This window comes from Melitaea cinxia, chromosome 17 (genome assembly GCF_905220565.1).
Source record: "Melitaea cinxia chromosome 17, ilMelCinx1.1, whole genome shotgun sequence".
Classification (NCBI taxonomy): domain Eukaryota; kingdom Metazoa; phylum Arthropoda; class Insecta; order Lepidoptera; family Nymphalidae; genus Melitaea; species Melitaea cinxia.
The window spans coordinates 4,273,827-4,290,595 of record NC_059410.1 but is presented as its reverse complement, the minus strand read 5'-3'; the positions used below and the strand labels follow the sequence as shown (position 1 = coordinate 4,290,595).

General features: G+C 35.7%; 2 protein-coding genes across 2 annotated transcripts; one reads left to right on the top strand and one right to left on the bottom strand.

The window, feature by feature from the left end:
• Window positions 1–719: 719 nt before the first annotated feature.
• On the top strand, window positions 720–10,522 carry LOC123661592 (activating signal cointegrator 1). The gene is made up of 12 exons (XM_045596543.1): window positions 720–887; window positions 960–1,084; window positions 1,366–1,551; window positions 1,916–2,034; window positions 4,475–4,623; window positions 4,895–5,058; window positions 6,206–6,378; window positions 6,745–6,908; window positions 7,530–7,651; window positions 8,600–8,696; window positions 9,063–9,160; window positions 10,367–10,522. The coding sequence occupies exons 1-12, from the start codon at window positions 820–822 to the stop codon at window positions 10,453–10,455; spliced, it is 1,554 nt and encodes a 517-aa protein (XP_045452499.1). The 5' UTR covers window positions 720–819; the 3' UTR covers window positions 10,456–10,522.
• A 485-nt stretch (window positions 10,523–11,007) lies between these two features.
• Window positions 11,008–15,432, bottom strand: LOC123661813. The gene is made up of 4 exons (XM_045596753.1): window positions 15,321–15,432; window positions 14,657–14,757; window positions 13,713–14,439; window positions 11,008–13,608 (listed from the first exon to the last, which is right to left on the bottom strand). Exons 1-4 carry the CDS (start codon window positions 15,430–15,432, stop codon window positions 11,045–11,047), a joined length of 3,504 nt encoding a protein of 1,167 aa, XP_045452709.1. The 3' UTR covers window positions 11,008–11,044.
• Between the last annotated feature and the right edge of the window lie 1,337 nt (window positions 15,433–16,769).

Below are 16,769 nucleotides of genomic sequence, written 5' to 3'. Positions count from 1 at the left end.
GGTATTTAATTAGATAAGGCTGTATTGGTTAAAATCGCTTTGAAAATTAGCAATTATTTGGCGTAAAAAGTAAATGACAAAAAAAAATGTTATTGTGGGATATCCATAAGAGATAGACATATACCATAGCGGAGTTTTCTGTAGACCTTTTCAATGTGTACAATACTTAGTACATTATTTTGATAAATCTCGTAGGGTTCAGGCTGCGTTTGCAATGTAAGCGGAAAAAAATGTATGTATTTACGACATCACATTAGAAACGTCAAAAATAACAGTGTTTCTCCACTATTTAATGGATGTTATCATACATATAAACCTTCCTCTCCAATCACTCTATCTACTAAAACTGCATCGAAATCCGTTGCGTAGTTTTAAAGATTTAAGCATACTTAGGAACATAGAGACAGAGAAAGCGACTTTGTTTTATACTATGTAGCGATAATAGGTTTAAGACCGGTTTCACTATTATGGATTTTAATGGAGGTAGAATAGGCTATTAGGACCTGTTTCTCTTCAATTAATAAGCTACAACTTTTTGCGCGCATATTTGCAAGTAAAGATATCTCATAAATATAGTGGAATTCGTTGATAAGAGATTATATAATAATATATCATAAACTTCTGTCACTCATCAATGATTGATGAATTTCTCTAGGCTCCATGCCCTTAGCATTTAAAGAAAAAAACAGAATATTAAAAAAAAACGAAATGTCAGAGTCAGCTGCTTAAATGTCACGTTTGTTTTACGTTGCACTTGCTCGATTTGTGTGTGAGGTTGAGTTTTCTGAAGTATTGTTGCAAATTATTACGAAATAAAAAATGGATCAGTGGCTCTCCGAAGGATTATCGAAAATACTAGATTTTGAAGTTCCTGAAGACCTTATAAAGTAATTAAAGTAAAAAAAATATTTATAATTTAAATTTGGTATGGAACTTTAATTAAAACGTTGCTTTTTTAGGTATATATTATCAATCAACAATGAAAATGATTTAAATGAATACCTTAAAACCTTATTAGACTTCGACAATTCTCAGCATAAGAACTTTTACTTAGAATTGGTCAAAAAGAAATTTCCTTTAAGAGGTTAGTCAACTTACTGACTTATGATTAACATTATATTTAATAACATTATATTATATTACATCTATATTTTATCTATATAAATAAAAACGAATGTATGTATGCGCATAACTTTTAAACAACTGCATCAAATTGCATGATAATATTTTTTTGCCATTAATATTGCCCAGAACAAGGATTGTATATAAAAAAATCATTTAATAAAATCGATATAGTCACGAAAACAAAAAAATATCGGTACTAAGATCGCCGAGTCAGCTAGTTAAATATAAACATTGTTTTAGCCGGTACTCAAACAAGGCAACAAAAGAAAAAAATAGCAAAAAATAAGCAGCAACAAGATTTTACCAGCTCAGAAACAAATACCTCGAGTCAAGTCGCTGAAACAGACACAAAATCTAAGAAGAAAACTAAATATGTGAATTTGTATTCACAAGAGGGGAAAAATGCTCAAGTTGTTCTATTAAAAGGTACATAAACATCTGCAAGAAGTATTATATTGTTTGTCATGAACGACTCAAAATATCATTTTATTTTTAGGACATTATTTTTGCTACTCTTGAACAGAAAAGTTTTTACTAAGTATTCAAAAGCCTAGCTTTTTAGTCATAGTTATTCATACATTTTATTAATGTTATAACTATAATTATAAGTACTGGCTTATAATTATAAGACTTACTACTATTACTACTTAGACTACCAAATTACACTATTATTATTTACTAACACTTACTTGGCAAAGTACTGTAGGTTAAGTACTAGGTACAATAAGTTAATTTTTAGGCAGTTCATGAAAAAGATGCGCACAATTTTAACTGTCTAAATGCTTTACAGGTCGACATCACTGTGAATGTCAAGCATCAAAACATGAACTCATAAATAACTGTTTGCAGTGCGGTCGAGTGGTTTGCAAGCAGGAGGGTTCAGGGCCGTGTCTGTTTTGTGGCAATTTAGTAAGTTTCTGAGAATTATTTGAGGTAGGGCAGGAAATTTCCTACTCTAAATATGGAGCAGCCTGACTGGTGTAGTATCTCGAACTTATAGATGATCACAGCTAAATAATCAAGTAGTGTTGTGTTTCTGTGGGTAAGTAAGGTGACCAGAGCTCCTGGGGGGAATAGGGGATAGGGTCGGCAACGTACTTGCGATGCTTCTGATGTTTCAGATGTCTATAAGCTACCATTAGGTGAGCCGTACACTTATTTGCTGATCTAGTTATTTATATGTTAAAAAAAACTTAGGAAACCAATCAATTAAATTACGTTAATAAATTAATTTATTATATTATCAAAGTAGTTATAGTAATTAATTAGATATTTATTAGTAGTTTTTTGTTAAAATTCTGTAGTAGTTTATTTTTATGTTACGTACGTGTACGTTTATCAACAAAGACATTGTCTAGGTGTAATTTCAACCTAGTATACAACCTAATATTGTATAAATAATAAATTATGAAGAATCGTAAATATAATAATGGAAGTAAACGATTCTGGTCTCTGTCGAAGGCAGTAGAGTCCAATTTCTGCCGCCCTACATTGCCTCCTCTGCAGAAGCCTGATGGTTCGCTAGCTCACTCGGCAGTGGAAAAGGCAAACTTGTTTGCATCTCTCTTTGCAAGCAATTCGCGTCTTGATGCTAGCTCTACACAACCACCATCCTTGCCTCGATGTGACTCTTCTATGCAAGAGATCACGATCCACAATAAAGAGGTCCGTAGAGTTTTGCTGAATCTTGACGTGAATAAGACTAGTGGACCTGACGGTATACCTGCGCGCGTCCTAAAGGCCTGTGCACCTGAGCTGTCTCCTGTTCTCACGCGCCTGTACCGCCTCTCTCTTCAAACTAGAACAGTGCCAAAATCTTGGAAGCTGGCTAATGTGCAGCCAGTGCCCAAAAAGGGTAGCCGAGTGAATTCCTGCAACTACCGACCAATCGCCATCACCTCCATGCTTTGCAAAGTCATGGAAAAGGTGCTTAACAGCAAGTTGCTGAACTACCTAGAAGACAATGAACTCCTCAGTGAACACCAATACGGCTTTCGTCAGGGGCGGTCTACTGGAGATCTTCTGGTGTATGTCACACACTGCTGGGGCGAAGCCATTGAGAAACATGGTGAGGCGCTCGCTGTATCACTAGATATCTCGAAGGCCTTTGACAGGGTTTGGCACGCAAGTCTCTTTAGCAAACTTCCTGCTTACGGCATCCCTGCAGACTTTTGTAGCTGGATTTCAGACTTTTTGAGTGAACGGTGAGTGGTCGTGGACGGCTGCTCCTCTGACCTGATGGATATAAACGCCGGCGTCCCTCAAGGTTCTGTTCTCTCTGCAACTCTTTTCCTGCTCCATATTAACGACATGCTACGACCAGGCATTGTTGGATACGCAGATGACAGTACGATTGTTGAGAGATACTTGTCCAGCGCAAGAGACAGCAGGGACGTAATACGTTCTCAGAGAGAGGCCATGGTAGAACGAACAAATTCAATACTGGGGCAAGTATCCCAATGGGGTGATTGCAACCTGGTCACGTTCAACGCCGCCAAAACGCAGGCTCGTTTGTTCTTCGCCAAACGGAGTCCTTTCAACTTGACTTCTACTTTCCGTGGTACACCTGTCCCTGTGTCCGATACCCTCGACCTCCTTGGCATAGAGTTGAATTCTAACATCAACTTTGGCAATTACATTGAGTCCAAAGCGCAAACTGCGGCCAGAAAGCTTGGCATCTTAAATAAGGTTAAGCGATATTTCACGCCTGAACAGCTTCTTACGCTGTACAAAGCTCAAGTCCGATCGTGCATGGAATATTGCAGTCACTTGTGGGATGGCTCAGCTAAATATCAACTCGCCACACTGGACTCAGTGGAACGCAGAGCCAAGCGGCTAATCGGTAATGCCGGTTTGGTGAAATCTCTTCACACTCTGGCTCACCGAAGAAAGGTTGCCAGTCTAACGGTCTTTTACAGGTTGTACTTTGGGGAGTGTGCCCTGGAGCTGCACGAGCTCATACCCCCATCTCCTTTCTTCCATCGGACTTACAGACGTACCGCAGGCTTTCATCCCTACCTGATTGATATACCTTTCATACGTACAAAGCGCTTCGAATCATCTTTTTTAATGCGCACAGCCAAGGAATGGAATTCCCTGCCGGCGTCTGTATTTCCGAGTTCATACAACCCGAACATGTTTAAAGCGCGAGTGAACAGGCTTCTCTGGGCGAACTCGCTCCATCTTCGACCTCGTCTGTGCTCTAGAGCTAGACTGAGGTCAAGAGTAAGCCCATAACATAATAATAAAAAAAAAATATATATATATCATTACATTGAATGTCCTTATATTCTTTATTTATTAAATTACAGAAATACTTAATTATTTTATATTTTTTCTGTTAATTCAGGTTTGTACACCAGAGGAACAAAGGGAGATAAATGCCAAGACCAAATCCAGCGCTAAGTTGATGGAGTCTCTGATGGAGAGGACTCGTCCTAAAGGTTGGGAAGCAGCTGTCTCTCATAGAAATAAACTCCTTGAGTATGATAGGACCAGGTGAGTGAAATGACAAAATATAATATATATAAAAATAGAACACAATTTTTGAAGTTAAACTTCTTTACGCCCTGTAATGAAACAACTTTTATGGATTATTTTATCGCGGTTTATTAATTCTTTTAGATGCCCGACGTTTCTGATACTTTAAAGCAACCATGGTCACGGGCACCAGTTTATTCCCTAAGTTAAACGTGCGTAAAGATGTCTTACAAAGAATGTTTGGAAACAAACATGAATAATTTAAAAAATTTCGCTATATATTCGACAGTGAGCGTCGCACGCGTGTCACAGACGATGACAGTGATTACTTCAGTGCCAATAGCGTGTGGTTGAGTGCCAGTGAACGAGAGAAACTACAAAAGTATCAAACTTCTCTACACGAGAAAAAACATGGTTCCAGGCTAAATAAGAAGATGACGTTCGATTTTGCTGGTAATTTACATACAAACTTACTAATATTCTAAAACATTATTACATATCAGAAACCTGCAAAAATATGCAAACAAGCGAGTGTAAATTCAGTTACAGACCATCTTGTGCTCAATGAATTGCTTTAAATAAATTTTATTGAGTTTTTGTAATATACAAAGCTTAAAATATGATGTTGCCCTATCTATCCTCCCTGTTTATTTGATCACCTTATAAACCATAAATTATTTCAAAATAGCGCTTTGTTGCTAAATTATAACTGTAAAAATGTGTACAATTTTATGAAATTACTAGCTTATCCCGCAAACGATGTTTTGTCATATATGTTAACTGAGGTAGGGCACAGCAGGAATTTCCTGCTCAAAATATGGAGCAGCCCGACTGGGGTAGTACCTCGACCTTACAAAAGATCACAGCTAAATAATACTGTTTTCAAGCAGTGTTATGTTCCTGTTGGTGAGTAAGGTGACCAGAGCTCCTGGGGGGATTGGGGATTGGGTCGGTAACGCGCTTGCGATGCTTCTGGTGTTGCAGGCGTCTATAAGCTACGGTAATCGCTTACCATCAGGTGAGCCGTACGCTTGTTTGCCGGCCTAGTGACATAAAACAAAAAAAATAAAGCCCCTTAATCCCCCCACCCTCTTATAACTTAGGGGTATGAAAAATAGATGTTGTTCGATTCTCAGACCTACCCAATATGCACACAAAATTTCATGAGAATCGGTCAAGCCGTTTCGGAGGAGTTAAACTATAAACACCGCGACACGAGAATTTTATATATTAGATTGTCATATGTTACTTCAAATATAATTGCTTAGTGATAACTTAATGCTACGCAAAAAAAAAATGCATAAATCATTTATATTCGCTGTGCTATTAAGTTTGCATGAAATTGCATTTAAATTTTATTTATACCAAAAATTAATCAACACGCGAAAAATAAATTAATAAACAAATTATCTAATTAAATAAAATCAAATTCAATAACAGTAGGTACTTAAATAACTAAAAAACATTAACAGAATATATTGTAGTCTATTAACGAATTATCGCTGTTACTTAGCCACGCCTCTCGACCAATTAAATTGTAGCAAATAAGCAGTAAGCAATTGAGACAGATCCCCTCGAAGTTTTTATTAATTTCCTGCAGGACGTCAAATCGTCGAAGACAATACGATTGAGCATGAAGTAGACGAAGAACGTATTCATCAAATAACGAACAGTAATGATACAAACAGCGTTCAAATGTTGCGACCAGATATTTTGACTAATTCATCAGGTGATAGGGACGTCGCGCCTGGTGTGAACTCGCCTTTATTACAGGTATGGTAATTATAGAGTTACTGGTAAAAAAATTTTTAATAATGGGTCGTCCTTAACTTTTTAACCCCCTGCTCCTTAGTGACCCCCCCCCCCCTTTAAAAATCATGTGTATTTTTTGTGTCAAGTATATTTTAACTTTCAGAATATTACTTTAAAATATGGGTTTTAATCTTATTAAATGTTGGAAAATTTATCATCATGATACAAATGTCCAGATATCAAGGTTGAGGGTGTTGTTTTTTTTTTTTGTTTTTTTTTTGTGGTTTAGAAATTATTGTAATATTTTAGTATGTGTATGAAAATATAAATATTGTAAAATTATTAACATAAATTTGAAAGAACTGAAATATATTTTCTTTTCCCCAGTTCGATGAATCGGTAGAGAATCACAGTTACTCATCTGTTGCTAAGTCAACCTGGGCTCAGTCATCTCGTATCCAAGATTTAGAACTACAGGAGATGTCTGACACCGGCAAGTGTCTATCAATGCACCAGCCCTGGGCCTCTTTACTTGTGGAGGGTATTAAATTGTAAGATAATTTTACTGTTCATTCCTTTTCATCTCCCATTTCAACCCTTCAAGGCTTTTGTCATAATTAATTGAAGCTTACCTCCTTTCCCATGTAATCAATGAAAGGGTAACAGATTGACAGAAATACAGACAAAGAGTTATATCATAGTGATAGTTTTGAATTTTAATATTTGCGAGGATTAACGAACCTTTCGATAATATTTAATATCTTACAGCAATGTTTAAGAGAAATTTGTTTTGTTGAATAAAATGTATTACGATGTTAATGACTTTTTATAACCCGGAATTTAGAATAGTAATTTAATTACTTTAAAGAGAATTAATTAAACACGATATATAATAAACATTTCAGTTATTATAATATTAATAAGATAGTTTTAGTAAATAGTTATATCATATATTAATAATTTAATAATGTATAACTAATTCAATGATAATATATTAAAAATATTGTATTGAACCCCATTAATATTTAATATTTGCACACCGTGAGGTAGAATATGTTTGGATTATACTAATGTTACCCTTGTACAGCCAATACCATGTTCTTGCAAATAAATGATGATGATTATTATTATATCAAAAAAAATTATTATGAAGATAAATTTGAATTACCCAGACATGAAGGTCGCACGTGGTATACGAGTCACCGCGGTCGTCTGTGGATAGCGTCCACTGTGAAAGCTCCAGATCAAGATGTCGTCCGGGCACTAGAGAACCAGTACAAGGTTCTTTATCCGGGTATGTAATGTGCCTAAGTAGTTTGACATAAGAAAACTTAACTTGAAAAGGGTTTGAAAATTAAAAAAAATATTTTTTTTGCTGTCATGCGATCGTCGATTCGTTTTTTATTCAATTTTATTTTACAAATGTAGAGATAGATTAGAGATTTCAGATTGGATGTTTGTTTGGAGGATTATTATTATTATTATTCTTGAAATGGCTCCCTTGCGGATTTGCCAGTATCAGAGTATTTAAACTTTGCTTTATTTGGAGTTATAGTGGGAGTACAAGTTCGGTTCCAATTCCCGCACAAGTTTGCTTGAAAAAAAAGTTAACTTGCCTGAGACAAAAACACACAAAGATATATAAAAATACAATAGTAAATATATACTTGGAATATTTAACTTTTGTTAGATATCTCCATGCCGTTATAGTTTTATATTGTCAGTTTCAATGAAAGTGCATAAAGAAGTAATAAACGGGGAGAAAACACACATTAATAAGGATTTTAGGTCAGTAGGACGTGGAATCTCAGGGGGAAGAGCATCATACAAAGAGAATCGTAATTTAGGACAAGAAAAAAATATATGTTCTGGGGTGCCTTCGTCTAAACCACATTCACAAATAGAGGAGTCTTTGATTCGTATTTTCGCCAGAAATACAGGTGTACACGAGTGGCCCAACCTTAGACGACATATAGTTTAGTAGTTAGTGTTTGGAGGATTAGAGATGACAGATTGTGGATTCTTTTCACCCTGGGTATATATATATATATATTCATTTGTATGTTTATTTAAAAAAAGTAGCTATATCAGTCGGCTGTTACCTGTAACAAGCATTAAGTTGCTTAATTTAGGAGTTGATAGATGTGTGTGTGTGTGTGTGTGTATGTGTGTGTTAAAGATATTTATTTATTTATTTAGATATTTTAGTATACTTTGAAATAATCATATATTTTTTATGCAGATAAGCAATTCAAGTTTCCATCCTTCTACCCGACTGGCTGTCTGCTCGGCTGTGTCAATGTTGACGACTGTTTGCCTCAAGAGGAGTATTCTAAAAAGTATGTTTATTTAATAACATTTAAGTTTACTATCAATATAACATTTATATTAACAATCGCCTTTTACCGGAATAATGTGTGTCTTTCCAAACAAAAAAAATCTGACTTCAACTATATCGATAACTAATAAAATTAGAACGTAATCAACCCAGTCGAAGTCATGTAATAAATATCTCATAAACGCTCGTTCGCTCAAATTTTAATTTTGTAGAAAGAGAATCAACAAATTCAGCCCACTTAGTAAAAATTTGAGGTAACAAGCATAAAAATACACGTCTTCCTTTTTTGAAGTCGGCTAAAAGTACAAATAATTGTGAAAATTAAATATGATGTATGTGGGTATATACTATGTTTTTGTTCTGTTAGATATCCAGACGGTGAAAGTGACAGTCCCTACGTGTTTATTTGTTCAAATCCGGTCAGTCTGAGACTACGGTTCCCCGTAAAGGGGCAGCATAAAATTTGTAAGTACCCTCTAAAAGCTATGTATACTTTTATACGTCTAATACAAAACCTTCTCCAAAATATAAAAGTCTTGTGTCACAGAGTTTGTTATCGAACATCTCCAAAACGGCTCGAACGATTTTTATGAACTTTTTTGTGTATTATATTGAGTAGGTCTGAGAATAGGTCGTGTGGTATTTTTATACCCCTCGGTGATAATGGTGTTCCTATCCATATTGGAGGATAACGTTTGCCGTGTCAGTTAGTGTAGGTATAAAAAAGTGTGTGTGTGTGTGTGAGCTTCGACACGCTATTGGAGTTTTCTCCTTAACAACAATCACCTTGATATTTAAATATATATTTATCTCTTTCCCGCAAGAGCGCGGTAAAATTTCGTTGTCTGGCAGGTCACAGTTTCGCAATATTTGATTCCCCATATCTTTTAAATAACACTTGTCTACGCACGCTTGACTGTGTGACTGGGGATTAAGTTGTGAATGCGTGATGAGAGCGTTTCGAAAAGTGTGATCGGGCTGGGCGAATGGAAGTTGAGAGGGATGTGTAGGTTAGTGAAGATAGAAAGAGAGAGAGATACGTTGCGTAAGTTTTACTTCATTTCCATCGGTTTTATATCGTTTCTTAAGGAGTAAGTCAGAAAAAAAGACATAAATTATTTTTTATACGACTAATTCGGCAAACAAACGTACAGCCCACATAAACACATTGTAATCAGTTACTGTAGTCGGTAGACGTCTGCAACTCTAGAAGCATCCCAAGCGCGCTGCCGACTCTATCCTCGAGCCTGTCCAGTAACTCTCAACTTTACTCACCACAGGAACACAACGCTACATTTGAGCTGTGTTATTTTTGACTAGCCCGTTGGCTCAGTCTGTAGCCCCACTTTCTGCTCCAGGGGTTGTGGATCGATTTCCGCCTGAGTCTGAGTGTAATATCTGTATTTATTTATACAGCCGGCTGGTACCTATAACACAAGGATTAAGTTGCCTACGGTAAGAACAGATGACCGTGTATGAATGTTGTAAGATATTTTTTAATATTATATTTATTTAGCTGTGATCTTCTGTAACGTTGAGATACTTCCCCAGGCAGGCTGCTGCACATTTTGAACAGGATATATCCTGCTGTATCCTACGTCAATAACATATACATACTGAATCCAAATGATTAAACATTACTAAAAAATTAACTACATTTGTTTATTACAGATGCTTTGGATAAAACTATTCACCAAGCGGCGGTTAAATGTATACAGAAAATGGCAAAGATGCAGGCGGAAGAAGCAAATGCAGGCTGATATAATTATACGGCTAAATTTGAAATTATTATTTAATTTATAGTAAATAAAACTATTATTCCATTAAGAAAATAATTTATTTACACATTAAATTACTATAGTCAATATAAATATTTAAGAAACATCCACGCAAACATGCAAAAGATTGACAAACGCATACATTGTTTCAAATTAATTTGTACAAAGTAAAATTTAATAATAAAGAGGATATCAAATACACGTTTAAAGTAAAAGTTATTCGATTACAATAAAGTATAATTTAATTAAATAAACTTTCTGCTCGATTTGTTGTGTTTCGAGTTTCATACCGTTTGTAGAAATATAGAATAGATATTTCACACATGCATATTATTACAGCCACACAATCATAATACTATAACCATATCACTAGATATGTTAAACTTAACACTAAAATGAGCACCAATAGATAAAAACAATGTAAAATTGTTAAAAGTATCAAAGAAATGCAGGTGGGGTCTTATACAACCACATTGTAAATGCTAGCCCTAATATTGCATAAAACTAGAAAATAAACTTCGAGGCTTTGGCAGACGAAAGGATTTGCTTTGGTAATTAAGTAATAGGAACGTTACGATTCCTTCTTTTGGTTCAGCTGAGGAAAGAAAGCCTCTATTGGTAGGATGGGGTCATCGGTTGCTATCGTGAAGTAACTTGGTATCCTTCTGCTGTTTGAAGCCACGGATTTAAACATACCAGGGGTGTTGTAGTCTTTACTAGCAGCAAGAGTTAAGTCCGAAACACGCTTCGAATGTTCGAAGAGTCGTTCTATGTGATCTTGATGTTTCTTATCAGCTATCTTCATAATAGCGCTCTCGGATCTGGTTCTTTCTGAAGTTATATCATTCTTGTGATCATAATTCGCTGTCGTTTCAGTTACTATATCTTGCACAGACTCTTCGATTTCTGAATCTTGATACCTCTTTCTTTGTGGTCTTCTATTATGCACTGTTGTTGGACTCGAGGTTTCTATTGGTTCCTCAGTGGGTCTCGTTCTTCGTTGACCATTACGTACGCGCGACGAAATTTTTTGTGTAGTTCCTTCACTTGGTTCTGGAGTCTGCTTTTGTCTTCCTGCTTGTCTTGAATGTATTTCTTGTTCATTATTTTCTGTTTTGTTTAATCTGTGCCTCGGTTCTTTCGGTGTGAATTTTTTTCTTTCTGTTGTTGTTTCGACGTCACTAAATATATCTGTGTAGGGATTTTTTCTTTGTGCGTATCTACTTTTAGGTGTACTTTCGACAATTTTTTCTGTTGTGCTAGTGGTAGAATTTAGGCGGGTTCTGTAATCTTTTACACTGAATTTAGGTCTTTCTTGTTTATTTTTGAGTCTAGGTCTTTGTATTTTTGTTATTCTTGTATTTGATTCTGTTCGATATGAGAAGGTCGTTACTTCGGGTTCATCCTTTTCTTTAGCAACATCGGTCGTTGATTCTTTATTTTCTACAGGACGGACATCTCTATGGAATGAGAATTCTTTTAAAGCATCTTTCGTTTTCAGGGTGTCGCTGAGGCTTACGAAAATATCACTTGTTGGCGTATCTTTTTCATCTTGCTTGTGACTGTAGTCTGGAATTTCAGTATTTTTAAATTCATTCCTATTTAAATGAGATTTAGACGATTGAGGGCGAGACGATATTTTCATTATTGAAGATTCTCTACTATTGTAATCCTGTATTGGTTGTGTAGTGGTCTCAATTTTATTCGACACAGTAGTCAGAGGTCGGCGATGTCCTATTACCTTTTTCTTTATAATTGTTGGTTTTGTTGGCGAAGTAGTTGGTAGAGCGCTAGTGGTTAGTTCAGTAGTTTCTGTTGGTGTTGTAGCAATTGTTTCAGGTTTAGATTTAGTCGGCCTTATTCTGGGTCGTATGGTATATATTTCTTCTGTAACTGTCGTTGGAGAACTTTCCGTAGAAGAGACATATTTGCGTGTACTAGTTTCTTCTTTGTTACGGTTCGCTAGAGATGGCCGGCGTCTTCTAATTTTGTTTCGCTTCCTAATCTTATCTCTATCAGAAGAGTCAGATGTACTCGGTCGTTTGAAATGCATGTTTGGTGGAAGTGTAGGAAGTGATTCGACCGGCACGTCCGTTACCTCCAGAATATTCGACTGCGTTGTTACATCAGGTGTAGCGGCTTCAGTCGGCTTCTTAGTGCGCCTGTAAGGTTTGCGTTCATTGTATGTTGGAGTTGATACTTTGTAGTAGTAATCTTTCAACTTGTTCGGTCTTATTGGTTCGAAATCGTCACCTAATGGTCGTCTGCTTTGTGATTCAAATTGATTGTCATAATTGTAAGAATTTTCATAATTCTGCTCTGACTCAGTCACGATAGCATATTCTTCTCTTAAATTGGGAAAGGGTGTTGTTGGTTTTTCGAAAATATTATTTACGTGATCATGCGTTGTGACTGGCTCATCAACATTTTGATTGTACTTGTATGATTGTGGAGTTACAGTCCAAGCGGTGGGCGAGGCATTTGTTATGACATCTTCTGATACGTTTTCTACTACAGCATATGAGGGACGATGAGCGAGAGCATTCAAGCTGCTCTCAAGATCGAACAATCCTGGCGCGTTAACGTATTGTTGCGATACTTGTTGCGTGAGTCCAACATTATCTGACACTTTTTTCTTTTGTTTATCGTAATTAACGTTTAGTGAACCTTGGTTTTGATAGCTTTGGAATGGTGTATTTTGATTTAGGTAATTGTTGAATGCTGAATATGCTGCTGTTGATGTTTGTATTGCAGGGGGACTGTATGTAGTTATTTTATTATAGTCTACGTTTTGGAAATTCTTTATAAAAGGGTCTTGTGGGCTAGGTTTGAATCCGTGATTTGTTTCAGCATTAGGATCAATCTTCAACGATGATACTATTTTCGTTTGTGGCGTTGAAACACTTCCTAAGTCGTTCAAAGTGGAACCGTACAGTAAGTTGAAGGTTTGTGCCTTTGTTAACTTAGGAGTTGTCGATGCGAATATGGACGCAGTCGTTTTGACGCTGGGCGAGTAATTATACGAGTTGAAAAATGTTTGTTTAGACGTTTGCGGTGGCAAATACGTTGTTTTGGTTGTCGGGTAAACTGGATCTCTTCCTTTGACAGATTGTAAGCCAAAGGATCCGAATGTACCTGAAATTAGAAAAAGGTATCTTATCCAAATTCCTCGAAAATCATCAATATTTATTTTAATTAAAATGTAATATGCGAAATTGAGAAAAAGGAAAAATACACACCTAAAATGCTGGGTGGAAATACAGTATCCTTGAATGGGTGCCCATACTGATTGATAGGCACTTTTGGCAGTGTGTATGTTTGCTGCTGAGCAGTTTTCACTTGCTGATTGAAATATTGTGATGCGACGTTTGTGTCCGGCAGCTTATATACTTCTGGTTTAAAAATCTCAGTCTCTGCTGACTGCGGTCGCTTTCCATCCGGTCTTGAGTACGCTTCGATCGGTTTTCCGAATAAGTCTAAAGGTTTCACAGTGGAATACTGCCCGAATTGAATTGGCTGTACGTTAGTCAATTGCTGCAGTATATTATTGTGGTATTGCTGCATTTGCTTCGTTTGTTGCTTCTGCAAGACCGGACGAGCGGTATATGAATTTTGTTGGTTTCGTATCAAGACGCTGTCGCCTGGGAAGTTTTGAATGAATTTGTATTGATTAAATCCATTGTTTGGTAGAGAGAACGGATTTAAGTATGAGTTGATCGGTTGATTGGCGGGAAGAGTGTGGGATGGTACTGAAACTGTACGAAGAGTTGTCGGTCTATAAGATTGAGCTATAGACGTCAGTTTCGTGACATCTCTCGTTGCTACTGGACGTGCGGATGAAGGGTATAAATCTATAACAGGAATTTTATAGGATGGTGCATGTAGCGGAGCAGTCCCAAACGACCCGTATAGAAGTCCACCGGATCCGACAACCGGTCTCCAGCCACCCTTAGAGACCGGCAGATTCTGGAAGTAAATTTTTTTACATCAGTTCTAGATTATTTTGTGCTGCAGTAAGAAAAAAGAGAATTTCTGCAATTTAACTCTTTTTCTTACTGATTCAATTAATTACTTTATGTTCTGTAACTTTAAAATTCTCAATGATTTAAAATGACAAATTTTGATAAAATAGCTATTAATAATTTTCTTAATAAAATTATAACTTAAATAACTAAAGGCTTACCGCATGCCCAACTAAAGAGCGGCGATGATGAGGACCTTTTCCACAAAGGACAGTCGTCAACGAAGCTTGTATTGCCAGCGCGACCAGACATAGCCGCACCCCTGAAATTCGAAAAAAAAACTAATTAATAATTATTACTTTTTTATTTTTTATTAATAATTATTTTATTTTTATTTTTTATTAATAATTATATTTTTATTTTTAATTAATAATTATTACTTTTTTAATTTCTACAATTCTAATTTTGGCTATAAGCGTCTTTTTAACTGACTTCAAAAAAGGAGGTGGCTACTATTGTGTTCTAAGTTCACAAATTTAAAATTTTTACTGAGTCTGGGTGTAATATTTGTATTTAATTATTTATGTATTATTTCTATGTCTATTTATCATGAATAAAGCTATATCAGTCACCTGTTATTTATAACATTGTAACACAAGCATACCGTAGGAACGGACGACCGTGTGTGTATGTTGTAAAATATTTTTTTTAATATATTGTTATTAGTTGTTTTAATGTGGACCAATCACTCAACTGTTTTTCACTCGTCAGTCTGTGACAACAAAGATGAATTTTTTAAAGTGGTAAAGATAGGTTAAAATTTTTATTTAATATTTATACATATACTCTGGTTTTTATAATAAAGTTACGAATTCTTATTCTCACAGTGACGTAGCGAGCTCAACTCGCGCCCGGGACACAATACCTTCTTAGCCTCCCTCTCCCCCCATTCGAAAACCAAATAACATGTCGAGCAATTTCTTGTTTTGCGGACCATTTGTCGCCCCTTTGTGAGTAATGCAATGATGCCCCCTTGCCGCCCTCGCTACGCCACAGGTTGAGTGAGCTTTAAAGACGTCGCGTGTTTAATTCCCGCTCGGGATATTGCTGATATTTGTTTTTGTATTAATATTTGTTTCTGGTCTGAGTGTATGCCCTTAAAGGTCTCTCCTCAAGTTCTTGAAGAGCATGTAAAGCAGTCTGTCCTGTTAATTATCTTGGACACACGATAGCAACCGTTACTAATTTTAGATTGGTAAGTCATCCCTCAATAACAGGGATATCAAAGATATGGCCTGCGATTGCAGTGTGTCACAGAAAGAAGAATCATGGCTTCACTCAATTCCTAAGAAGTTTTAAAATGCGCACACTGTATTTATATTTTATTTGAATCTGGCCCGCCAACACATTCTAAATTTAATATATGGCCCTCTGCAAAATTGAGTTTGACACCCCTGGTCTATAGGTATATCCGTAGTAGTTTACAAGGCCGACTCGCGTTTGACCGCTTTTTTCTGTATATATTTTGTAATCACAGTACTGGTCAGTTAGTGTAATTCTCTTATAACAAGTAATTTCATAATCATCATTATTTTGAACTGCGTCTCGGGGTCACGCTTTCTACTTATTTCTATTGTCACTTATCTAGCGGCTTACAACTCGAAATTTACTGAATTACAATTTTACTTAGAAAGTAGTAGTTATGTCTCTCATCATGTTATCGATTATATTTTCGAATTTTATAGACGTAATTTTAATGTCATTTGAAAATTTTTAAACAGGAATTGAATCAAAAATGAAATTATTTACTTTGTACCCAATATCGTATAAAAGAAGAATTAAATATTAAAAAGATTTATCTCGTGACTAACACGACAAAACACGAAAAGAATTTAATAAACTATGTTTGTTAAAAATATATTCTGCAGGTTTATGATAGTAGCGTATATACTAATAGGCTCAAAACAAAAATACATACATTAATACATTAAACTATATATTATGTAATATTAACGTAACGTAATTATTGTATCGTATTTTATTTTAACAACATTAGTAATATATATACGTACATATGTATATGTATATATATATATATATATACTTATCACTAAAAATTTGAATAAATATTTTAATAGATTGTATGTATGTCTTCTAAAAAATAAAAATCGATGCGCATAAGATTACAATAGGAAGCAATGTAGACAGTGTGTATCGGAGTCAATGAAAAAACTCCAGCATGTAGACCGGAACTGACCGTGACCGCGACGTCTCCATCCGTTCCCACGACTTTGGACACGCTATTAAGAAGTCGTTTTTTAATATAAGCTATCG